At 37.6% G+C, this 27,755-nt stretch overlaps 1 protein-coding gene across 6 annotated transcripts in view; it reads left to right on the forward strand.

Annotated features, from left to right (window-relative positions):
• Positions 1-27,755, forward strand: part of Faf1 (Fas associated factor 1) — a 372,980-nt gene that overhangs the window by 216,077 nt on the left and 129,148 nt on the right. For all 6 annotated transcript variants that reach the window (XM_087660189.1, XM_087660188.1, NM_130406.2 and 3 more), the window contains 4 exon segments: positions 6,653-6,748; positions 22,136-22,262; positions 23,183-23,246; positions 24,153-24,234. In XM_087660189.1, the coding sequence (XP_087516315.1) occupies positions 6,653-6,748; positions 22,136-22,262; positions 23,183-23,246; positions 24,153-24,234 (369 nt within the window).

Here is a 27,755-nt window from a genome sequence, read left to right on the forward strand (position 1 = left end):
GCTTGTGTCTATGGCTCCTTGTCTCTCCCTTTGGTTTCCTATAGCCAGGGTTGTCTCCCTTTGTGCTCTCTTTATTGTTTTTATTTCCATTTTCAGTTCCTTCACCTATTTCGTTGGGTTTTCCTGTAATTCTTTCAGGGATTTTTGTGTTTCCTCTCTAAGGGCTTCTACTTGTTTACTTGTGCTTTCCTACATTTCCCTAAGGGAGTTCTTTATGTCTTTCTTAAAGTCCTCCATCATTATCAAAAAATGTGATTTCAAATCTAAATCTTGCTTTTCTGGTATGTTTGGATATCCAGTATTTTCTTTGGTGGGAGAACTGCGCTCTGATGATGCCAAGTAGTCTTGGTTTCTGTTGATTAGGTTCCTGCACTTGCCTCTAGTCATTGGGTTGTCTCTGGTGTTTGCTTATCTTGCTGTTTCTGGGAGTGACTTGGCCTTCCTGTAGGCTTCTGTGTCAGCACTCCTGTAGCACTGTTTTCCTGTTTGTTTGTTTTTTTTTTCTTCAGGTGGTCTGCTCTCAGCTGTGGTGGCACTCCTGGAGACTCTTCCAGCTCTAGGCGCAGACAGGAATCAAAGGGTCCTGCCCCTAATTGCTCGTGTAGGTCCTTGCACCCCTCGGACACAGTTGGCTGTATGCGATTCCCTCTTGGGTCTGGACTGTGGGCAGAGGGTATTCTCCTCTGATTTCTCAGGACTATCCACGCTTCTTAAATTCCACCTCTCTCCCCCATGGGATTTGGGTGCAGGGAGCTGTTTGGCAGGATCAGTTCACTTTTGGGCGCAGACCAGAACTGTGGGTACCGGCAGCTGTCTGTTCCTATATCCCTTTGTCCAGAGGTAGTGTGCAATTTCCACTTGGACCAGGGATGTGGGCTGAGGTGTGCCGAGGTCGCAGTCTGTCCTGTGGCCTCGGGATGTCTGCACTCCTTGGTGGTCTGCTCTCTTCCCCTTGGGATATGGGTGCAGGGAACTGTGGGATGGTGTCAGCTCACTACCGGGCGGAGCCAGAAACAGGAAGTGCCCTGACCCAGAGGACTTCTGCCTCTGTGTATCCTGTACCCACCTGGCAGGTCACTGGTAGCAGAAAAGTGGGTCTTCCCCCTCCTCTGCTCTGTGGGTTCGCTCCAGGAGACTCTTCCAGCTCTAGGCACAGGCAGGAATCAAAGGGTCCTGCTCCTTTTTGCTCGTGTAAGTTCGTGCACAGTTGGCACTATTTGATTCCCTCTTGGGTCTTGACTGTGGGCAGAGGGTATTCTCCTCTGACTTTGAAAGAACCTAGCTCGAGTCTCAGGATGGTGCGCCCCAGGAAACACCGATCCCGGACGAGCCCCCAAATGAAAGATCCCAGTCAGAGAGAGACCCTTACTCAAGTCTCGGGAAATCGCGGACCCCAGACACAGAGAGACCATTTTGGATGTAATAAGCAAAAGCGAGGTTTATTACGGGGACCTATTACAGAGATCTCCGGGCCGACACGTATCCCACGCAGGAGACAGAGGAGTCAACCCCAAAGCTCAAAAGTCAGGGGTTTATATAGGGAAGGCTAGGGGGTTTGGCGCGGTTACACACAACTGGCTAATTTTTGGCACGGCTATAAGTGATTGGCTCATTCAAACACGGCAGTGAGATTACAGCACAGCAGAAGAGTACGTGCTGACTGGGGCGTTCAGGATTTTAGAAGCCAGGGGCTTATCAGGGTTTGAAAGACATCTGGCTAAGGTGTGACTCTGAGTAAGCTGGGGGAGGTGCCCTTCTGCATCTTAGTGGCCTGTCAGTCCTGGCTGTAGGGTGTGCCCCGCCCTGCCTGGACAGTGTTTAGCCCTGCGTCTGGATTTTGAAACTTACTCTTTTAATTTTATATTTTTAAACCTTAAATCTGTATAATTTTTCGTTCAACTTCTCAGGAGTATCCACACTTCTGATGCTCCACCACACTCCCCCATGGGATTTGAGTGCAGGGAGCTCGGGAGACTTTTAATAACTGCTTCTCTTTAGGAGTTATCGACTCTTTATATAGTTCACCTGATCCTGATTTAACTTTGGTGCCTGGTATCTGTCTAGAAAATTGCCCATTTCATCCAAAATTTTTCAGTTTTGTTGAATATAGGCTTTTGTAGTAGGATGATTTTTTTTTAATTTCTTCAGATTCTGTTGTTATGTCTCTCTTTTCATTTCTGATTTTGTTACTTTGGACACACTCTCTATGCTCTCTCGTTAGACTGGCTAAGCGTTTATCTATCTTGTTGATTTTTTTTTTTTTTTCAGAGAACCAGCTCCTGGTTTTGTTGATTCTTTGTATCGTTCTTTCTTTTTTTTTTTTTCCTACTTTGTTGCTTTCAGCCCTATGTTTGATTATTTCCTGCCATCTACTCCTCTTTGGTATATTTGCTTGTTTTTGTTCTAGAGATTTTGGGTGTGCTGTCAAGCTGCTAGTGTATGCTGTGTCTACTTTCTCTTTGGAGGCACTCAGAGCTATAAGTTTTCTTCTTAGAACTGAATTCATTGTGTCCCAGAAGTTTGGGTATCTTGTCCCTTCATTTTCATCAAATTGTAAAAGTCTTTAATTTCTTTCTTTATTATTTCTTGACCAAGTTATCATTGAGTAGAGCAGTGTTCCACTTCCATGTGCATGTGGGCTTACTGTTCTTTTTCTTCTTATTGAAGGCCAGCCTTAGTCCGTGGTGATTTGATAGGATGCATGGGATTATTTCAACCACCTTGAATTTTTGAGGCCTGTTTTATGACCGATTATATGGTCAGTTTTGTAGAAGGTACCATGAGGTGCTGAGAAGAAGGTATTTTTTTTTTTTAGGATGAAATGTTCTATAGATATCTGTTAAATCCCTTTGGTTCATAACTTCTGTTAGTTTCTCTATGTCTGTCTTTAGTTCTGTTTCTATGGTCTGTCCATTGATGAGAGTAGGGTGTTGAGGTCTTTCACTGTGCTCTGGGCACAGACTGAATCTGTATCCATATGGATCCTGTCCCAGACTGTTCCTTCGTTCCTGTGTCCTGAGGGCTCCAGACAGGTTCCTCTGGGACAGGAATTTGAGCAGAAGTGGTGGTCTCTCCTGTGCTTTCAGGATTGTCAGCACTTCTGAGAGTCCTGTTCTCTCCCCTCCGGATCTTAGTACAGAGAGCTCTGCTCTCAGGTCTGTCATCGCTCCTGGAGATCATCTTTCAACTCTGGGTGTAGGCAGAAACAGGGATTCTCTCCCTGACTGCTCCTAGGTTCCTGTGTTCAGAGGCTCCAGGAGGGTTCCTCTTGGGCCAGCAATACGAGCAGAAGTCTTGGTCTTTCTTGTGCTCTCAACATGGTCTCAGCAGTGTTGGGGGTGGGGAGTGGACCTGTTTAGAAAGGTTCTTTGGAGGAACTCCCATCTGTATTGCCTGGACATTAGCAGTTCACTTTACAGGTTAGCATCGGCAGCTGGAACTGCTGGCAAACTTTTCACAGATATATTAGTAGTCCAGTGTGGTAGAGTATAGCAAACACAAATCAGCAGTGGAGGCACTACCTGGCCGAGACAGTCAGATCTCAGGCTATCCACAGGTCAGGTGGAGGGATCACAAGGGACACCAGGACAAGTTTTTGGCACTGCCTTTCATAGCGAGTTGAAGATCAGACTAACAAGAGTTACATAGCCAGCTCTATAAGCAATCCTAGCTCAGCCTCTGTCACTGTCCCTGTACATCAAGTCCTATTTATATCCCTCCAAATATCATGCATCCTCCATGCATCTTTCCTCAGCCCATGTCTTCCCTGTGTCAATTTACATCACTCTGCCAATCAGCCTGAGTCCAAGGAAGTAGCAAAAAACTGCAGCACACTAGCACATATTTTTTGGTGCATTTCTGTTTATGGAGTTCAGACAAATGCAGCTCAAAACACAGTAAGTCAGGCCACTCCATGCATGTTCTTAGCAAAGAATCCTTCATCACATGTCCTTCCACATGCTTACTTTATTAGAACAGTGTTTCTCCTGTGTCTGCTTCAGCAAAACATTCCTTCTTGATTCTTCCTTAGCCATTCATCCTTGTCTACTTCAGGAAGATACTCCTTCACGTGTTTGTCCCAGTAAAACACCTTCCAATACTACTGACTTTCCAAAGAACCCTTAAGTTCCCACTTCAAATCAGCCCAAAGGACATTAGACACATACAAAACTAGTTATTTTTTATTTCACATTTTATATTTTAGAAGTACTTAAAGACAAGTACAAAATACAAGAGTATGGAGGCACAGGGAAGAAGCTGATTCCCCATTATTTAGCTTACTGCTTTACCCCAACCTAAACAGTGGTATATAAAGTCATGATTCTAGGATTTTAATGTTGTGGGGTATACTGTGGAATGAGAGTTCCCTATTTTTCTTATTTTTTTTTTAAAGCTTGATTAGACAGTAAGATACAGGCATGAAATTATGTTCCTACCAACTTTCACACCTCTGGAAGATTCTGTGCGTGTTGCGTTGTATGTTTGTCTTCTCAGTTGGTGTATATATACCCATAAGACAGACACTTTATCTTATATTTAATCAGAAAATTACTCCCTCATTGTTTAAGCGGCATTTATTAAGCAGTATAGAATTTAATTATATAATAACAGAATCTTTGAGTTAGGTCGATTTTGGTTTCATGTTTTGAGTTTTTTGATCTCCAGACTATTGTCTGCTGCCTATGAATTATTAATTTGTATATATTTGAATTTCTTCACTTTAAATCACACTAATTCATCCCCAAAGTGAACAAAGAATGTTTTTAGCATACCAAGGATACCATATTTTATTTCTCATAATAAAGGAAACTGACTCATGTTTTCAGTACAGAAGTTAAATGTACAGACCAGGCAACTTCACATAATGACCCTTCTAGTTCTGCCTTCCAGGCCTTGGATTACAGGTATACACTGTGTTTATATGGTGCTGGGACCTCTTCCATGTTAGGCAAATTACCAGCTATCTGAGCTGTATCCCTAAACCCTTTACGTCGGTCCTTTATTTGGGAACCTATTTAAGACTTTTTTCTGTGCTAAAGGAAAACCCAAGCTTTCCTCAGTCTCAGAGATACAATGGTATTTCTTCACTTTTAAGTTACACTAATTCACATCTCTCTATAGTTACCACAGAATAATTTTAGCGTGTCAATGCTACCATATTTGACTTCCAATAATAAAAGAAACATTGGTTTATATCATCATTACAGTAAGTACATGTATACATTCCAATTTGCCTGAGGCACATATAACTTTTTAAGGCTGTTTAATTGTGTTGTTGTCTTGAGTGCTGGAGATCAATTGAGCTTGCAGTGTATGTGCTCTTCCACTAAGCTCTACCTTTAGCCTTTGTCAGCCTTTTGTTTGGTTTTTAAGAATTATATATTTTCATTTTATGTGCGTGAGTGTTTTTCCCGCAAATAAATGTATCCTGTGCATATATACCACACAAAAGTCTGAGAAGGGCAATGGCTCTTCCAGAAGTAGAGTTACAAGGAATGACAGAATGTGCTGGTTGTTGAGAACCAAACCCAGGTCTTCTGGAAGAACAGTGTTCTTATCCACTGAGGCAGCTCTGCAGCTTGCTTTAATAATGTTTTAATTGTCCTACATAGTTAAATGATATGAAATACGAATAATCTGTAGACAGAAGTTAATCAAAATAACATGAGAATAAAATACCAGCATAGAATAAATGATAATGTTGCATGTACTGTGATACTAAAATATGTTACTGACATCATGAACTGTTTGTATATAAAATTGTTTTTCACATTACTTTTTTACTTTATATTTTCTTGAGAGGGTACAGCAATCCTGAAAAAGATAAAAAAAGTTTAGGTGCATTTTCTTAGAATCTGACTGCTTCCTTAACATAATTGTTACTTATGAAATTTAAAATTCAGTCAGATTTTTATGTTTGCCTAATTTCAATTTAAACTTCAAAATTAATTTTATTTGCTGTCAGATATACTATAAACTTTATAGACATAAATGTTAGTTGTTTCTGTGGAACAGCACAGATTCTTTGGATAGTGTGTAGAATGTAAAACCAAGTAAGTCCTTTCTATGCACTTTAGGTTTGTAAGCCTTTATAATTCTTAATATTGCATGCTAGTACTGATTTATAAATAACATTGTAACTGTATGATAAAATAAAAACACTATGGGCTTTGGCACCTGTGCTTCCATATGTTCTTGCTAAGAAACAGGGGCCTATGAATGAGTCCATTAATAGACCTACAATGACAGCAAGTTGTATAATTCAGCCTTGGTGTATAATTTCCCTCATCTGTTTTCTACTGAAAATGAGTCTTGATTACAATGTCTTTTTGTCTTTTTTTTTTTTTTTTTGAGACAGTGTCTCATTGTCTATGAAGTTCCAGCAATCTTGGAACTCAGTGCATAGTCCAGGCTGATCTTGAACTCACAGAGATACACCTCCCTCTGCCTCTCAAGTGCTGAGATTAAAGGCATGTGCCAGCACACCTGGCTTACCAGAATATTTTACTTGGTGAAAAGTTTTAGAATGTCAAAGCCTTCTTTGGAATGTCTACCCAGGCTAATAGCTTTGTAACATGCCTTAAAAATTATAGAAAGAGATAGAAATCCAGAATCCTTTTTTGTTTAGAATGATGCACTTTACCTTTTGCAGATGTGTCTTGCTGAATCAGGGCTCTCTTATCCCTGCCATCGACTCACTGTGGGACGAAGAACTTCACCTGTACAGACCCGTGAGCAATCAGAAGAGGTAAGCCTATTTTCCAGGTTTTCATTGAAATGAAAGCACATATCCTCTACTTATCTGCCCACTTCCTGCTCTTTTCCTTTGTCCACAAAAATGAATTGGTAACGTTAATGTAGCGTGAATGATTTCACTGTCAAATTTTGAAGGCAGAAACTTTCCATGCAAGATTATTACTAATATGTTTCTTCTTCTGTTAGCTTCACATTTCAACATACAGATTTAGAAAGGATGTTTTTTAGATGATTTTACATAGAATTGTCAATTTAACATAGGTATTTTTTTTAACCTTCATATTTGAGTGCCTCTATTGGAATTGAACCTGAAGGTTCTATAACTTATAAGTAGACAATTTTATACTTATAAAAAGGTACTCAAACTCAAAACTGACAAATCACTTATTCATTGAGTGCAGTACACACAGACGCTATAGAGTAATACCAAAGAACAGAAAAGATGGGGTGTATTTGTTTTACTTTGAAGCTCTGTGTCTATGGACCGTAAGATATTAAAAGGCATTGTCTTAATTCTGTTCCATAGTTCTAGATAATATTTCCTTGCCTAACTTTGATGTTGGTCTTAATAGGATAGAAAAGAAAGCAATGAGTATCAGGATTTATTGTTTCAGTAACCTCCTATTATACACTGTCAAGTCATAGTAATTTTGAAAGCATACAATGCTGCCAGGGGCCATATCTGGCAGGGTAAGGTACTAAGGAGGGACCTAGCATCTGACATAGGGTAAAGGCTGATGACCTCTTGTCTTATAACTGTTTATTACTGTTCTCAGGTTCAGAATCTGTTGGCTTCTGGCAATTTCACTCTCACTGTTCTGTTCTGGGATCAAAAGCTGATGACTTTTGGGAATTTCACAGAGAAAGAGAAACAAAGCTCGCGCACGCACGCACACACACACACACACTTTGGTTGGACCCAACCACCTGTTTCATCATTTTCACATGTGCACACATATATACACACACAGTCAGATACACACACACACACACACACACACACACACATTTAGTGGATAGACCTGAGCCCCAAATGCCACAGATATAAATTTGGTGGGTGGGGTAGAGCTCCAATTGCCACACTTTATTTCTTCTCTGTGGCCTTCTTATAACTTCTCAGACAAAAGTTCTTTATAAAAGAACTTCATTACCTCAGAGATAAAATGTTACACAAAAGGGGAATTACAGAAGGATGTCAATAGTAAGTTCAGAGCAATAGTTGCACATGGCCTTGCTTTATCATACTGCCCACCTGTGGCTTTATCCTTGGACTTACCTGGAATGAGAGTTTTTCCTTGGTCATGAATTTGTCCCAATCCTATGTCTCTTTTTAATGTAATTTATGAAAGCATATTGTTTTTCTTATAATTCATCCTTAATTCATTAATTTATCTAAACAGCATTAATTTATTGAAGTTCATTTTCATATTGATCTGCAGAAAATTTGCCCTTATTCAGACATAAAATCCTTGAGGAGGTACTGAATTAGAAAGCTTTAAGTTTTTTTTCCTATATTTTTATTTAACGTGCATGAATGTTTTGTCCGTATGTGTATGCACATGTCCTTGCAGTTCCTGTAGATGCAGAAGAAGGTGTCTGATCCCCTGGGATAGGAATTACAGGAGGTTGTAAGGTGCAGTATGAGTGCTAAGAATCAAACCAAGTTCCTCTGGAAGAACAACTAGAATGTGAGCCATTTCTCCAGCTTCTGGGAGGCACTGAATTTGAACTAAATTTTAAATCAAATTGAAATAACAGACCAAAAGAAAATCTACAGTGAATCTTTTAGGGCATTGTGGTTCTCAACCTACTATGGGTTATGACCTTGGGGAGAGAGGGCATGTTGAATGATCCTTTCACATGGTTTGCACATCAGATATCCTGCATGTCGTTTCTTTATATAATCATAACAGTAGCAAAATTATAGTTATGAAGCAGCAGTGAAATAGTTTTATGGTTGGAGGTCACCAAAATGTGAGGAACTGCATTAAAGTGTCTCAGCATTAGAAAGGTTGAGAACCAGGATAGCTGAACAACAATAAAAGGACTTCAGGGGAAATCACTATCCCTGAACTAAAGCAGTATTACAGAGCAATAGTGATAAAAACTGCATGGTATTGGTACAGAGACAGACAGATAGACCAATGGAACAGAATTGAAGACCCAGAAATAAACCCACACACCTATGGGCACTTGATTTTTGACAAAGGAGCCAAAACCATCTAATGGAAAAAATATAGCATTTTCAGCAAATGGTGCTGGTTCAACTGGAGGTCAACATGTAGAAGAATGCAGATCGATCCATGCTTATCACCCTGTACAAAGCTTAAGTCCAAGTGGATCAAGGACCTCCACATCAAACTGGATACACTCAAACTAATAGAAGAAAAACTAGGGAAGCATCTGGAACACATGGGCACTGGAAAAAATTTCCTGAACAAAACACCAATGGCTTATGCTCTAAGATCAAGAATCGACAAATGGGATCTCATAAAACTGCAAAGCTTCTGTAAGGCAAAGGACACTGTGGTTAGGACAAAACAACAACCAACAGATTGGGAAAAGATCTTTACCAATCCTACAACAGATAGAGGCCTTATATCCAAAATATACAAAGAACTCAAGAAGTTAGACCGCAGGGAGACAAATAACCCTATTAAAAAATGGGGTTCAGAGTTAAACAAAGAATTCACAGCTGAGGAATGCCGAGTGGCTGAGAAACACCTAAAGAAATGTTCAACATCTTTAGTCATAAGGGAAATGCAAATCAAAACAACCCTGAGATTTCACCTCACACCAGTGAGAATGGCTAAGATAAAAAACTCAGGTGACAGCAAATGCTGGCGAGGATGTGGAGAAAGAGGAACACTCCTCCATTATTGGTGGGATTGCAGACTGGTACAACCATTCTGGAAATCAGTCTGGAGGTTCCTCAGAAAATTGGACATTGAACTACCTGAGGATCCAGCTATATCTCTCTTGGGCATATACCCAAAAGATGCCCCAACATATAAAAAAGACACGTGCTCCACTATGTTCATAGCAGCCTTATTTATAATAGCCAGAAGCTGGAAAGAACCCAGATGCCCTTCAACAGAGGAATGGATACAGAAAATGTGGTACATGTACACAATGGAATATTACTCAGTTATCAAAAACAATGCCTTTATGAAATTCATAGACAAATGGTTGGAACTGGAAAATATCATCCTGAGTGAGGTAACCCAATCACAGAAAAACACACATGGTATGCACTCATTGATAAGTGGCTATTAGCCCAAATGCTTGAATTACCCTAGATGCCTAGAACACATGAATATCAAGACGGATGATGAAAATGTGAATGCTTCACTCCTTCTTTAAAAGGGGAACAAGAATACCCTTGGCAGGGAATAGAGAGGCAAAGATTAAAACAGAGACTGAAGGAACACCCATTCAGAGCCTGCCCCACATGTGGCCCATACATACACAGCCACCCAATTAGACAAGATGGATGAAGCAAAGAAGTGCAGGTAGACAGCAGCCGGATGTAGATCTCTTTTGAGAGACACAGACAGAATACAGCAAATAAAGAGGCGAATGCCAGCAGCAAACCACTCAACTGAGAATAGGACCCCGGTTCAAGGAAGCAGAGAAAGAACTGGAAGAGCTTGAAGGGGCTCGTGACCCCTTATGAACAACAATGCCAAGCAACTAGAGTTTCCAGGGACTAAGCCACTACCTAAAGACTATACATGGACTGACCCTGGACTCTGACCTCATAGGTAGCAATGAATATCCTAGTAAGAGCACCAGTGGAAGGGGAAGCCCTTGTTCCTGCTAAGACTAAACCCCCAGTGAACGTGATTGTTGGGGGGAGGGCGGCAATGGGGGAAGGATGGGGAGGGGAACACCCATAAAGAAGGGGAGGGGGAAGGATTAGGGGGGATGTTTGCCCGGAAACCGGGAAAGGGAATAACACTCGAAATGTAAATAAGAAATACTCAAGTTAATAAAAAAAAAGAAAGAAATATATGAAGAAAAAAAAAAAAGAAAGGTTGAGAACCACTGCGTTAGGAGAAAAAGTAAAAATTTTTATGTATAAGGAAAGGAAGATTAAAAAAAAACAAACCGAACTATCTAGACTGCATTCTAATCACGAAGATCTACAATGGGAATGAATCTTCTTTTCATAAAACCATGAAAGGAATAAGAGAAATATATTCAGTTTGGCTACTGTGCTTTGGACATAAAAGTTATGGCTGCAAAAATAATACATGATAAAATTTTTAGTTAAGTTGGAAGTGACAAAAAGTTTATGTATTGCTATTTGGAGGGAAAATGTAGATATATGTTTAGTACCATTTGAGATTTTAAGCATCCATTAGTGATCCTGGAACTAATTAGTGATCCTGGATTTGGGTGGGCCTGAACACACACATACACATACACATACACAGACACAGACACAGACACAGACACAGACACAGACACAGACACATACACATACACATACACATACACAGAGAGAGAGAGAGAGAGAGAGAGAGAAAGAGAAGAGAAAGAGAGAGATTATCTAGCCTACAAAACATTAGTCAATGTAAAAAATTCAGATTCTCTCAAGACCGAAAAATGAAAGAGAATTCTGCATGCCGACTGCCAGTTGAACCAGCACTATTTGTTGAGAATGCTGTCTTTTTTTCCACTGGATGTTTTGGCTTCTCTGTCAAAGGTCAAGTGTTCATAGGTATGGGTTTATTTCTGAGTCTTCAATTCTATTCCATTGATCTACCTGCCTGTCTCTGTTCCAATACCATGTGGTTTTTATCACTATAGTTCCATTGTACAGCTTGGGGTCAGGATAGCGATTCCCACACAGGTTCTTTTATTGTTGAGAATGGTTTTTGCTATTCTGGGTTTTTTTGTTATTCCAGATGAATTTGAGAATGCTCTTTTTTATGGGGATTACATTGAATTTGTAGGTTGCTTTTGGTAAGGTGTCCATTTTACTATGTTAATCCTGCCAATCTATGAGCATGAGAGATCTTTCCATCTTCTGAGATCTTTGATTTCTTTCTTCAGAAATTTGAAGTTCTTGTTATACAGATCTTTTGATTCTTTCTTATCGCCTTGTACAAAGCTCAAGTCCTAGTGGATCAAGGACCTCCACATAAAACCAGATACACTGAATCCATTAGAAGAGAAAGTGCGAAAGAACCTCAAACCCATTGGGGCAGGGTAAATTTTTTTAACAGAGCACCAATGGCTCATGCTCTAAGATCAACAATTGACAAAAGGGACATCATAAAAATTGAAAAGCTTCTGCCAAGGCAAAGGACATTGTCAGTATGACAAAGTAGCAACCCATTGGGAAAAGATCTTTACCTACCAACCAAAATATATAAAGACGTTAAGATTCCAGAAAACCAAACAACCCTATTTTTTTAAAAAATGGGGTACAGAGCTAACAAAGACTTCTCAATTGAGAAATCTCGAATGGCTGAGAAGCACTGAAAGAAATATTCAACATCCTTAGTTATCAGGAAAATGCAAATCAATAGGACACTGAGATTCCACCTCAGACCAATCAGAAAGGCTAAATCAAAAACGCAGGCGACAACAGATGTTGACGAGGATGTAGAGAAAGAGGAACACTCTTCCATTTCTGGTAGAACTGCAAGCTGGTAAAACCACTTTGCAAATCAATCTGGTGGTTCCTCAAAAAATTGGAAATAGTTGTATCTGGACCCAGCTATTTCACTACATAGTGAGTTTATAGTCAGCCTAGGTCTCATGCGACTCCTTTTCAACACTCTTCACATACACACATTCAAACCAGATACTCTCTTCCTTACATTGTAACAGACACATATACTGCCCGGATATGATTAGATAGAAATGAACTCATGTGTTTACCAAAAGCTTCAGAGTGGGTATTTGTAGTTTTAAAACTTGGTAAGGAGAATGTAAGGGTCATGAGGTAAATGTTTACGGCATTGCACCAGAGGTGAATATGTCATTGAGACAGTTGTGTCCTTATCATCTTGCTTACAGTGCTCATGTAAGTCATTATATATGAAATTGTACTAAGCCATGCTCTGTCTAAACAACACATCTCTTTATACACATGAATTCCCATCAGTGTCCAATGCTAATGTAACACTTGTTATACTGGACACTGGTTAAATGGTTCTTAGAAAATATCCCTGTTGATTCTTTCAAACTGAGTCTGATACTTATGAACTCAAGTTTCATGTGTTTGGCAAACTCAGACCATTTATTTCTTTCTATTTGGACAACTTTTATTTCTTTAATAGGTTAAGATTTTTATGAACTCTCTCTTTTAGCCATTTTAAAAAGATTTATTTTCATATCAGCATTAAAATTGCTCTCTGCATTGGTTAGTTGAGAGGCGTATTAACTATCAGAGCTTAAATTCTATCCATTATTTTGGACCTAATACTTCTAACTTCTGTTATACTGATCTGGCAGGCATGGGCCTCTCTTGGATTTTTTTCATTTCCAGCTCTATTAGTCTTTTCTCAATTCATCTTAAAACTAAACAAAACTGACAAGAACTCCTGTGGGTAGCTCAGTTTGCTACGAAGCTTGACAACCTGAGTTTTACCCCTGGGATCCACACAGTGGGAGTTGAGAACCAAGTCCTAGAAGTTGTCTTCTGACCTCTGTATGTACACTGTGGCACGCATGGCTTGGCATGCATGTATATACATACACATACACTCACTCACTCACCCCCCCAACACCAACTTAAATAGATCCTACAAACATATCTCCCCTCAAGTGAAATCTTTTCTATTTCTGTAAGCTACAGTAGAAGACTCTCTACTTCCTTATCTTCTGTGGAATTCATTCCCATTGGCTTCTTACCATGTGACTAGAATTGAATTTAACTATTAAAGTTAGGTTATATTAATAATTTTTGCAAGGTATGTTATGTCATACCCTTGATTTTTCCCAGAACTTTAGGGTTTTGTATTGGTCACATTTTACAATTACAGTGTGAAGACAGACTCATGTGCAATAGCGTATGGTATGTAGCTCTAACTCATGATTATAAATTAAGGTTTCTTTGGTTAAGTATGTTTTTTCCCCCCAGAGTTACATATTTGAGGTAAATGTGACTTTAAAAAACCTTGAAAAATAATTGTACACAGGCAATTATAGGTCACAACCCCACCAAAATCTCTTCTTGCAAGAGATGGAAAAAAACACAATAAATCAAAAGAATCACCGAGAACAAGTGGCTTTTTGGAGCCCAGCCTCAACTGATCCATTTCCAGACAGACTCTTGTACCCCTGGGTCCATAGTGGAAGACAAGTGAAGATGAGTGTCAGACAAACAGGGAATTTTCTGCGAAATTTTAGTCTCATTGAAATGTCAGAGAATTTATAGCAATGAAGTTTCATCAACATGGCTGCCTAAAAAAGACCTGAAGAAGGACAATACTAATTGACATGGTGACATGGAAAAGGGGAATCTCATGGAGCTTCAACCCTAGACAAAGAATTACAAGCAACTAAGCAATTCTATAGAAAATAGTCTTTACAGGAAAGCCTCCCAAATTGTCTATTCAATACCAAGTGGTAAACCCTGAAATCATATTCCTAAGGAACTTATCGGGTTTTATTTGTGTATTTAAGAATATATATCTATATGTGTAGCAGTAAGAGTTCATGAATGAGAGAGGTGTGTATGTGTACATGTGCAAAACCAGAGGGGGTAGAAAGAAAAGGAGGGAGGAAATGATGTAATTATTTTTAATTTCAAATAAATTTTTCTTGATAAGTTTTTTTTTCAAGGATTCATATATATATTTTTTTCAATATTCATTTATGGATATGTGTATTATAATCATACTTACAAAACTTACAACCTCATTGTATGTGCTTTTTTAGAATATATACTTATATAATTTGTTATATGTGTTTTTTTTAAATTTAGAGAATACTTTATTAGTTTTTGTAATCAAACCCACGTAGATAAGACCTTACATATTTAATACAGTGTGTTACCCCTGTACAAATGGAAAAAACTTAAGTTCAACGTTTCTAGACCAATATGGCTGTTAATTTCTGTACAGTGCCAACTCAACACAGTAAACGGGGATACTTTTATCCAAAGTTGACAGCACAGCTAAAGTTTCAAAAAATTCAAATTATATATCTGTATATATATATTTATATTTATATAAAAAGACCAATAATAGCAGTGTGTTATGCATCAACAGCAGCAACAGCTTTTCCAGGTTCTGCAGTCATCTGAACAAAACTGTAGAGACAACCAGCACACTCCATTAAAAAAAAAAAAGTAAAAAAACAAAACCCGAGAAAACAGCACAGTTCTGTTACTCTTGTGGTACATGACACCATTTTTTTTTTTTTAAATTAGCTTCTCAATCATCATCTGGAAAGAAAACATTCTGAGCAACATCATTAAAAACAGCTCTGATAAAGCACGGTCACTACTACGTATCATAAAGCAGGTACAAGCTATTTTACATCCACAGAGGTATGATACAGTACTGTCCTACATCTATAATACTAGAGGATACAATTTAAAAGGCATTATTTGAGACTTGATTCTACTTTTCCAGCAGAGGGCCCAAAGGATGGTGTGACACAGCTTTGTAAAGAAACATACTCTAGACAGGATTTCCTTTCACTAGTGGCACAGTTCTAAGGATTCATTCTCTCCATGAATGTCAGCTAAAACCGTTATTAAAAAAATGAAATATCCCTAAAACAAAACCGTATAACCACCGGATTCACATGAAGATGACCTAGTGGAGACAAGCTGGACCTCACCTTACCAACAAGCTATCAAATCTGTTATGTTTAAACAGTGAGACCTCCAAGGAAGGAGATGCCAAGTAGTGCTTCAAAGCTTCGGACCACAATCAAACACAGCATCCTTTTCAACAGAAGCAGAAGCTCATCTGAATATGCTCAAGGATGCTGACATCAACATTTAATCATCTCCTCACTCATCCAGGAAGAAGGGGAGATCAGTTACTACTGTACTTTATTGTGTTCAACCAAATCACCATGTTACAAAAATAGCAAGCTGCCATAATAAAAAATAAGGCTCCTCTATCCAGCACCAGATAGCATCATTTTACTTTCAAGCCTAGAAATTGCACACTTGTATATAAACCAACCGAAGATGAGGATTGAGAGTTCATCTTGGTGGATTTTTCCTTTGATGAATATGAAGTGTCCTTCCTTATCTTTTTTGATGACTTTTAATTGAAAATTGATTTTATTTGATATTAGAATGGCTAATCCAGCTTGCTTCTTCAGACCATTTGCTTGGAAAGTTGTTTTCCAGCCTTTCACTCTGAGGTAGTGTCTGTCTTTGTCTCTGAGGTGTGTTTTCTGTAGGCAGCAGAATGCAGGGTACTCATTGCGTATCCAGTTTGTTAATCTATGTCTTTTTATTGGGGAGTTGAGGCCATTGATGTTGAGAGATATTAAGGAATAGTGATTATTGCTTCCTGTTATGTTCATATTTGGATGTGAGGTTATGTTTGTGTGCTTTTCTTCTCTTTGTTTTGTTGCCAAGATGATTAGTTTCTTGCTTCTTCTAGGGTATAGCTTGCCTCCTTATGTTGGGCTTTACCCTTTATTATCCTTTGTAGTGCTGGATTTGTAGAAAGATATTGTGTAAATTTGGTTTTGTCATGGAATATCTTGGTTTCTCCATCTATGTTAATTGAGAGTTTTGCAGGATACAGTAACCTGGGCTGGCATTTGTGTTCTCTTAGGGTCTGTATGACATCTGTCCAGGATCTTCTGGCCTTCATCGTTTCTGGTGAAAAGTCTGGTGTGATTCTGATAGGTCTGCCTTTATATGTTACTTGACCTTTTTCCCTTTCTGCTTTTAATATTCTTTCTTTATTTTGTGCGTTTGGTGTTTTGACTATTATGTGACGGGAGGTGTTTCTTTTCTGGTCCAATCTATTTGGAGTTCTGTAGGCTTCTTGTATGCCTATGGGTATCTCTTTTTTTAGGTTAGGGAAGTTTTCTTCTATGATTTTGTTGAAGATATTTACTGGTCCTTTGAGCTGGGAGTCTTCACTCTCTTCTATACCTATTATCCTTAGGTTTGATCTTTTCATTGAGACCTGGATTTCCTGTATGTTTTGGACCAGTAGCTTTTTCTGCTTTACATTATCTTTGACAGTTGAGTCAATGATTTCTATGGAATCTTCTGCTCCCGAGATACTCTCTTCCATTTCTTGTATTCTGTTGGTGAAGCTTGTATCTACAGCTCCTTGTCTTTTCTTTTGATTTTCTATGTCCAGGGTTGTTTCCATGTGTTCTTTCTTGATTGCTTCTATTTCCATTTTTAATTCCTTCAACTGTTTGATTGTGTTTTCCTGGAATTCTTTCAGGGATTTTTGTGTCTCCTCTCTATGGGTTTCTTCTTGTTTATTTATGTTTTCCTGGAATTCTTTCTGGCATTTTTGCGATTCCTTCTGTAGGCTTCTACTTGTTCTCTAAGGGAGTTCTCCACGTCTTTCTTGAAGTCCTCCAGCATCATGATCAAATATGATTTTGAAACTAGATCTTGCTTTTCTGGTGTGTTTGGATGTTCCGTGTTTGCTTTGGTGGGAGAATTGGGCTCCGATGATGCCATGTAGTCTTGGTTTCTGTTGCTTGGGTTCCTGCGCTTGTCTCTCGCCATCAGATTATCTCTAGTGTTACTTTGTTCTGCTATTTCTGACCGTGGCTAGACTGTCCTATAAGCCTGTGTGTCAGGAGTGCTGTAGACCTGTTTTCCTGTTTTCTTTCAGCCAGTTATGGGGACAGAGTGTTCTGCTTTCGGGCGTGTAGTTTTTCCTCTCTACAGGTCTTCAGCTGTTCCTGTGGGCCTGTGTCTTGAGTTCACCAGGCAGGTTTCTTGCAGGGGAAAAGTTGGTCCTACCTGCGGTTCCAAGGCTCAAGTTTGCTCGTGGGGTACTGCCTAAGTCCTCTCCGTGGCGGCAGCAACCGGGAAGATCTGCGCCGCTCTTTCCAGGAGCCTCCGTGCACCAGGGTTCCAGATGACGTTTGGTTTTTTCCTCTGGCGTCTGGATGTGCACAGAGTGCAGTCTCTTCTGGTTTCCCAGGCGTGTCCGCCTCTCTGAAGGTTTAGCTCTCCCTCCCACGGGATTTGGATGCAGAGAACTCTTTATCCGGTCTGTTTCCTTCAGGTTCCGGCGGTGTCTCAGGCGCAGGGGTCCTGCCACTCCTGGGCCCTCCCCTATGGGAACCCAGAGGCCTTATACAGTTGCCTCTTGGGCCAGGGATGTGGGCAGGGGTGGGCAGTGTTGGTGGTCTCCTCCGCTCTGCAGCCTCAGGAGTGCCCACCTGATCAGGCGGTGAGGTCTCTCTCCCACGGGGTTTGGGAGCAGAGAGCTGCTGCGGGCCGGGATCCTTGGGTGTTGATAAGTTTTTTTAATACAATATATTCTTATCAGCTTCACCTCCTCCAATTCTAGATCCTCCCCGCCTACTCAACTTCACACTCTCTTTAAAAACTAAACAACAAAAACAAAAAAACCAAGAAACAGAAATTCACCCCATAAAAGCCACAATATATATATAACAATAAGACAAAAGATACGTAAGCAAAGTAATCTTGAGACAAAAGGTCTACAAAATTTGTGTTAACCGCTGTCTATGAGGCCTATCCTAATGTGTGGTCAATATATCCAATGACTGAGAAAACTTAAGTTTTTCTTTCCAAATGTGTTCCAACTGCAGATAGCTTCTTGGTTTGAGTGAGAGCCTGTGACCCCTCACAGTACCGGGGCTCTGGCTTGAACATGTTCAGACAGTGTGTATGCATGCTTCTTTTGTCTCTGTGCATATATGTATAAGTTCTCTTGGATCTGGAGGACACTGTTTCCTCTGTCACCTCTCATTCTTACAATCTGTCCATACCCTCCTTGGAGTAGACTTCTCAGCTCTAGGGGGGAGGTTTTGATGAAGAGATCCCATTCTGGATTGTATGTTCCAAGGTCTTTTACTCTTTGCACGTTGTCCATTTATCATTTCTAATTCCCGTCTATTACAAGATGAAGTTTCTTTGATTATTGCTGACTGGAGCACTGATCTTTAGGTATAACAGTGTTTTAGGTGTCATTTTATTGCTGTTTCTTTAGCAGAACAGTAATAATCTTATTTTCCCCTAGGTCCAGGACCTATTTTGGTCTCAGGGTTTTGGCCACCTGAACAATGTCAGGCATGGGTTCCATCTCATGAAGTGCATCCTGAATTCAATCTCAGCTACACCTAAAACCCATTATTCAGTTTGCTTTTCTTAATTCCATAGTTTTAAATATCAAGTTCTTTGCTAGATTTTTTTCCATACAGTGGGCAACTCTTCTCAGCACCAGTGTTTCGAAATGTGTTCTGCAGCAGTGAATTCTGTCTGAGCCTGTGTTATGTGCACACTGTGTGGAGCTTTGATGTCTAAGTCACATAATAAGTGATCCATACGTAGCTGCCAAATGAAACTTTGCTACACTTCTTTTTGTTTTAATACTAAGTATTAGTTCTGAATTTTTATTTTAAACAACTTGGCTATGGTCTCCTCCTGGAAGTTTTTCCTGACCCACTTGCTAGCTTTAAAGTGTATGTGTCCTCACCGTCATTGCTCAGCATTCTAATTGTTTTCATAAATCATAACCACTGCTAGTGGGGCATCGCCTGCTTTCTTTTGAACAGGGAATGTAATGGAGATTTTCAAAGTGAACTAGTTAATAGAACAGACAAAACAGAATCTCAAATTTTCTCTGCCATTTTAAAAATCTTAATTAATAGATTCTCAAGATTCAAAGAACTTTATTGCAACTCTAATAGATACCAAGAGATTATTCTCATCAGCAGACATTAATTGGGGGAAATGATTGTTTCTCTCTCTCTCTCTCTCTCTCTCTCTCTCTCTCTCTCTCTCTCTCTCTCTCTCTGTCACTCTCAGAAAAAGGCTTTTACTAACCTGTTAGATAGCTAATAAGAAAATGTGAAGAGATTGGTAGTTCCTTATACATAATTAAGCAGCTCATTCTTGCAGATACCTCAATAATTCATATTTGAAATATACTTTTTTTTCAATAAAATTGACTGTTTAGATATCTCCTTCAAAGAGGTTTGTATGATTTTATCTTCTGAGATTCTAAGGGAATTCCATGCTTTGTGTAAAAACTATATACTGTGTCATAGAGAAAATTAAAATAATGTTTATAAAGTGATGCTCTGTTGTTCCAGGAAGTGGTTTGCATAAGACAATAAGAAAAAGGAAGTTGGGGTTGGGGATTTAGCTCAGTGGTAGAGCGCTTGCCTAGCAAACACAAGGCCCTGGGTTCGATCCCCAGCTCCGGAAAAAAAAAAAAAAAAAAAAAGAAAGAAAGAAAAAGGAAGTTAAAAAAAAAAGAAAGAACAAGCAAGACTAAGTGGATGCCTAGCTAGTAGAAGTAGTGAGGAGGTTTCAGTCTAATCTTCGTATGTTTCTACTTACCTATGAATTAGACACTGGAAAGGAAAATGTAGTGTACCTTACAGATTTTGTGCTCCTTCTTCTTTAAGTCTCAAAGTTTAGACACCTTCATATTACAGATATTTGACTGGATGAAACTCACAGGAAATTCAAAACCATCTTATACAGTGTTTTTCAGCCTTCCTAGTGCTGCAACCCTTTAATACAGTTTTCTCATGTTGTACTGACCCCAACCATAAAATTTTTTCGTTGCTACTTCATAACCGTAAGTTTACTACTGTTATAAATTGTAAATATCTGATATTCAGAAGGCAACCCCTGTGAAAAGGACATTGAACCAACAGGTTGAGAAATGCTGATTTTATAGTAGATTTTCATTTTGGTGTGTTGTTTTGAAGAGGATCTCTACCAATTAGCTTTAAAATGGACAGCAGTGTTAAAGGACAGAGGCTCCTGCAACCATGCCTGAGGTCCTGAGTTCCATCCCTGGCACCCATATGGTGGAGGGAGAGAGCTGACTTTCAAAGTTTGTTCTTTCTGACTTCCACATGTGCACCATGGTACATGCATGTGCATATATACAGATAGGCAGGCAGACATACAGATGGATGAGATTTCTTTTTAAAAAGAGTTTTAAATTTTTAAAAATGAGATACATTAAGCCTGGGAGAAGATCTTGACTTTGTTAACCAAAACTCTAAGGTTAAGATTAGGATGCATACAGTCCTAGTCATCACTTATTATATTTTGCATAAAAGTAAGGCTTTTTAATAAGTAGTAGAATCTTAAAACGTTTCAGCAGTTCTTTTAAATATTTTAGCAGTGTGTTAAGTAGATACAATAAAGAAAGGCAGGGTGGCAACATTTTCAGTGAATAAAGACACTTGCTGTCACATCTGCTGATCTGACTTTGATGCCTGTAACCCACACCCTGGAAGGAGTCTGACTTTTAAAAGTTGTCTGCTAAACTACACTGACGCACACGCACACATATGTACCTCTATATATAGTATTAACTTTAATTTTAAGTTAAATCCTTATGTCAAATAATTTCTAGTATATTATAACTTAAGTACATAGCACCATATTTTATAAAGTAAAACATTTATTTCCTGAATGGTTTTGGTGGGACATTTGTTGAACTTAGGATTGCCGTTTAGCCTATTGCTTTGCTTGGACCCTCATCTTAGACAAAGCTTGAACATTTATTGGTGCTCATTACCCAGCTCAAATGTTTAAATCTTAGCATTTTAGAATAGTATCTTAATCTAGAGAATGGCACACAGGTTTTTATTTTGAAGCTGATATTTTTAATATGTTAACCTTCAACATGTTGCTGATACAGAACAAGTAGGGTATGTTTATCAGTGCCTATCACATAGTAAATTCTCAATAACAGCTTACTGAATTAAAACTACTATATTTCATGGTTAATAGCCTTCAATTTACATTGAAATATTGTTTTATGTATCTCCTGATGACACTCTAAGGGTAGGATACTGATGTCCGTCTTCCTGAGGTTTACTGAAGTCAGGAAATGACAAATCTGAGTGCTGCCTTGTTTCTGCGTGCCAGATTCACATAGTAGTGTGAGCCTTTCGAGAGACTCATAGCTTGCATTTGTCTATTTGAGATTCTAATTGTGCCCATTGGGCAGTTATTTGTGTACTATACAATAGTATACCACAGAAATCTCTGTCATTTTTTAGCTTGTAACTGCCCTTTATTTTGTTTTGAAATGTTAAGCTTTCAAGTGAAAAGTTTTAAATTTAGAAAAAAATTAAGCTTTAAGGTTTCATATGTGATGAAGTTTTTATCTTATTGCAATTATATATCTTTAGAATTTGATATGTTAAAATCAATCTGAATCTAATTAGAACTTTCCTTAAATAGCAAAGCACGGATGTTCATATGGTTAGTGATAGTGATGGAGATGACTTTGAAGATGCTTCAGAATTTGGAGTGGATGACGGAGAAGTATTTGGCATGGCATCATCTACCATGAGAAAATCTCCAATGAGTGAGTATTCGTAGCTCTTTGGGACAAGCATTACAATTCTCCCTTCTAGTATTAAACTTATGAAGAATAGTGGACTTTAAAACTCCTTTCTGTAAGTTTAGAGGTGGACTTGCTTCACTAAAATCAGAGTCTGTTGAATTCTGATTTTTTTACTAGGCCGCCAGATTTTCAAAGTGCTAGTAAAAATGACAAAAGTGTGTAGTAGACATTTCAGTGTCTAATTAGTTTCACCTCTATTTTTTTCTTAGAAGTTGATTGACAAACAGCGTACTTTCTGTTGGTAGTACTTACTCCCGATGTGTCAGAGATGTCAGTGTGAAGATGAATAGTTATATTACCCTTTCAGTCATTGTTGCTAACCTTTTAGAAGGAAAAACAAAGTAGAAGACATGTGCCATCTTTCTCATCTTCACTTATGAGATGCATGATGGAGAACAGGGCAGGATGCTACATGCAAAGTGATTTCTAATGTAAATACTTTTGTGGCCTATTCACTTGGTAAAATTGGGGCTACTTTTGATAGAAATTGATATAATATTTACATAAATTTGGCAATTTTCTCATTAGTGAATTCTTTAAAATACTTTCAAATATTATGTAATTTAATCACAAGATATCTATTTTAAGAAAATTGAAATTTTAAGAAATTGATACTGACACATTATTTAGATGCTTACTAGGATTGTAACTGTTCATTGGAATTTTCTTAAATATTCTTTTTTATTCTGCTTTATAAAAATCTACTAATGTATGTTAAAAATGTCCCATCAGATATATCACAGAAGCTAAACTTAATTTTATTTCCTCTTTATTGATTAAATATATTTCTTATATGTGGGATTAGATGTTATGTGGTTTGTTTTTTGTGTCTATTTGTTTTGTTTTTTTTGTTTTTGTTTTTTCTTTTGTTTGTTTTTTAGTGCCAGAAAACGCAGAAAATGAAGGAGATGCCTTATTACAATTTACAGCAGAGTTTTCTTCAAGGTAGGGTTAGGATATTAACTATAAAATTGATGTTCTCTTATGCTACTGTGATTTTTTTTTTTGGTGTAATTTTAACTAGAAATTGTTTAACATTTCTCCATAGATTATACAAAGGATTTCTTTATCAATTCATACAGTTCTAATAGAGAAAGACATACTATTCAGTGTGATATAAGTACTAAACTATTTGTGGCAATGCAGAAATGTATTCAGTTTATCCTTGAATCTTTATAAAAGTTTAACAAATGGATCACTTCTGTAGTGTCTTATGTTCCTCAAAGGACAAGAATATATCATAATAATTTTTACTGTATCCTAGAAAAAACAAAAATCATTTACTTAATAGTAAATTAAAAGATAATTAAAATTTAAATGTAAGTGGATTTTTCTTCTAACTTTTGTTTTTGGATTCTTTAGCATTTCTTTTTAAGACGTTTCATAAGTTCTTTATATATTTTGGAGTCTACTGAAGTGTTTAAAGATACTGTCTAATTTTCACTTTGATATAAATAATATTCATCTTAGTATTAATACTATGATATAGTATCAGTTTTCTTCTGTAATAGTATTCTCAAATAAATGAATTAAAATGAGGAAAAAGAATGTAACTCCAAAATCTTATGAAATTAATTAGCTAAGAAGTGCTTCTTGTGCCAAACGTTCATAGCACTTTTATATATATTTTCTTATTTTTAAAAATTCCACTGTTCTAATATATTTGTACAGATCAAAAAAACTTTTTAAAATTCACAAATGTCATTCAGACATTAAAAGAAGTGAATTGGGTTTTCATCTGTACTTGATATTAGCCACAACAGTTACTTATCAGTCATTTGATTCAATTTGTATGATGAATTTCATATGAATTTCAAACATTTTTACTAATATACATAATTTTTCCTATAGATATGGTGACTGCCATCCTGTATTTTTTATTGGCTCATTAGAAGCTGCTTTCCAAGAGGCCTTCTATGTGAAAGCCAGAGACGTGAGTACAATTTTGTATTCTGAGAAGAATTGTACTGTACTTTTTAACCTTTGGTTTGAGACAGTGTTTAATATTTTTTACAATTTTTTGAGATTGAAGTCTTGATTTTGTTTCCTTTCTTCTACCAACCTTATCTTCATTAAAATGCCCATTTCTATTGGGGCATTGTTGTCTTTTGCATTTGCAGAAAGACTTACAACCTGGGGCATATTGGAGTTGGTGGACATGCTTACAATGAAGCAGCCTATATGTTCATGTCATTGTGAGTTTCGTGAATGAAAACTTGCTGATAGCAGTTTGTTCTTAGTCCTTTTCCAAAGTGCTTTTTCCTTTTAAGTAGCCCTCATTTATTTGTGAAAACTACATCCTAACTGCCCCCTGTGCATGTCTAAAATCTTATAGTTCCAGATATATAGTCAGCATCCCTAACCTAACAATCATAATCTATACTGCTCCAAAGATCAAAAATTGTTTCAGACACAAATGAATCTCAAAACTTTTGAATTTACAGTGTTTGAATGAGGGACAATCAAACAATGAAGACTAGCAAACGTTACAAAGTCTAAAAGAACTAAACCTATTCTGTCATACTTCTTTCTCAAACACTTTACCTAATAACCACCTATTCATACAGGTCTCTGATGTTGCTGGTTGGTTTTGCTTTGTGTTTTTTGGGGGGCGTAGGGTTTTGCCATGAGGTTTTTCTTTGTGATTTGATGGTTTGGGTTTTTTTGTTTTGTTTTGTTTTGTTTTGTTTTGTTTTGTTTTGGCTATACTGTGAATTGGGCCTACTTCCTGTAAGTTAGGCAAGACTTCTACAACTGGACTGTAGCCCCAGCAACACTTCTGACCCCCTTAACTTTTCACTTCCAGAAAGGGTCTCACTGAGTTATCAAACTGCCTCTTCTCACTCTTGTGGCCCAGGCTGACTTTAAATCATCTTCTCTTACCCCATTTAATTCTGATTTTTAAATTAAGTTAAAGATACTAAGAGAGTAAGAGTAACTCATTAAGAATTTGAGAGATGATTTTACAGTAAAGAATTATACTGACTGCTCTTAATAGAGGAGTTTGGTTCCCAGAACCCATATTAGATGCTTTTTGTGCAGCTAATGATAAAATAAAACAATTACAGCAATATTCTACAATAAAAGTTAGGTAAATGTATGTTTTTTTTTTCTCTTAAAATTCTGTTATGTGTTTGCCTTTTCACTTAAAGGACACATTTTACAGCACATTTGAACAGCCTGCATCATTAATCTTGTTCCTTAGGGATTATCATGAAGTAAAACAAGGCTTACTTAAAGGTAAGCACTTCACTGCAATGCCAGTCTAGCTTCTAAATAAGCTAACTGCTAACTTTCCAATGGGTAGGCGCTGTGTATACTGTGATACCCGGACAAAGAGGTACTCCAGAAAGCCTCTCTCTGCCTTACTGTCACAGGGATTACAGGCTACCTAAGCGTTCCAGCCTTTCACATGAATGCCAGAGATCAAACTCATGTATGTTTGCACAGCCATCTCCCCAGGCTTCAGATCAGTACATTTTTTGATAAGTTTTCATTTTAATCACTCTTAGATTGAAAGCGGAAAATATTAACGAACAGAAAATAATTAAAACTGCATTATTCAGAACTATAGATGTAACTTTATTTGTTAGAGTATGTGCTTTGCATACCTGAGGTTTTGATCCCCAACCCACACATATAAAACAGTATGTTTAATCAACAAATAATTAAAATTTCATACAGACTTTTAATGTTTGTAACAACTAAGCTTTTGGAGTTTAAAATTTTAAACTTTACAAAAATGTTTAGAATATCTTATATATATGAGAGGCTTTGACCAAACCATTTCAAAACAAATCAATACTCCTTAAATATTACACATACATTTTGCAAAACAACGAAATTCTCCTACATAGCCACAATATGATTGTCACTTGCAACAAGATAAATGATAATTCCAAAATTTCAGTTCTCCAGTTAACATAGATACTTTTCCAATTTCATTCCAAAAGTTTCTGTGTATGCCTTTCATATATGGCTTTAAATGCTGATGCTTAAATATGGAGTTTATTGCCAACAAAAGAACATTTATTAAAGTGTCATATAGATTTATTCAGACTGATAATCTCCAGAGGAATATAAGCTCTTGTTTATTACCTCCTGGATATTTCTAATGAAACAATTGATCATTTGCTTTTATTAGTGTCTAGGTGTTTTAGCAGAGACAATTCAGATACATAAAATAAAATGTTTTGCTTATTAGACTCATATCAAATTTACTAACCTCTCAGGCCTACTAAGTTGTCTTCATCCTTCCCTTCTTATTCAAACAGTCGCTTTCTTTTGTTCAGTCCTCTTTTCCAATTTATATTTATTGCATAGTTTATTTCTCTAAGTACAAGAAAAACCACATGGTGGATAAATTGTTCAAAATTAATCTAAATTAGTACACTTTTTACAACTATCAAATAAGTTTTATTTCACCCTCTTTTGGGGTGTCAGACTTGCTTTGAAGTCCAATTTTTCTGCCTCTGCCTCCCAAGTGCTACAAATTCAGGCTTTTTCCACTGTGGCCAACCTATCTACCTCCCTGCAGGTGTTGACAGTGTAAGAATAGTAACTTCTTCATATTTCTATGATATTATGTGGTTTATAAATCATTTCCTGAATAGTGTTATACAGTAATGAGATAGAGGCATTTAGTATTTATATTCTCATCTTAAAGATGAAAAAACTCTGCAAAAAAAAAATGGTATTACTTTTCCAGAGACCCATCAGTAGTAAATAGTAGAAGCCAGATAAAGAGGTCCCGCATTCCAGCACAGGCAAGTAGCGTGTGTGCTGTACCACCATGTGCAGACGGCTCTGCTCTCCACTGCACTGCAGAACACAGTCACAAAAGTCCATCTCTGTTTTTCAGAGTTTACATTTCCAAGTTAGGACAAATCTTTTTTTTTATTTTTTTTTAATTTATCAGTCATTTTTTAAGAAAACAATTTAATAGTCTTCAGACATTTTAAGGCAAGTATGACTGTTACTGTGGCACTTTGCCTAATTTCTTTCATTTTAAATATCATGTTTAATTTAAACTTTAGGAGGCACATTAATTTTATCAGGGCAACAGATGAGCGGCAAGCACCAGCTTTCTTCACTTGAATTGAGAAATTGAGTTTCAAGAGTAAATAAAAACAAAATTGAAGGTTTAAATCCTCTACTAGGCTTTTTGAACTTATATACTCATTAAATGTTTATTGGAGTGGTGGGATTACAAAGGATTTAGAGAGCTTCATCAACTGGTATATAGTTAATCACTAAGTAAAACACTACATTTGATAAAGTGTTTCTCACGATGCCACATTCAATCCATCTTAATGAAAACTGCTTCCAACTGATTTCATTTGAGAGCCCTTGCTGGTGAGAGTATTCACAGCTCTGTCTCTTCATGAGGACCGTACAGTACTGGCTAAAGCAGATCCACTTTGCTGTGGATTCTTACCATTCTTCCAACTTCTG

The sequence above is a fragment of the Rattus norvegicus genome, chromosome 5 (genome assembly GCF_021556685.1).
Source record: "Rattus norvegicus strain SHRSP/BbbUtx chromosome 5, alternate assembly SHRSP_T2T, whole genome shotgun sequence".
In the NCBI taxonomy this organism is placed as follows: Eukaryota; Metazoa; Chordata; class Mammalia; order Rodentia; family Muridae; genus Rattus; species Rattus norvegicus.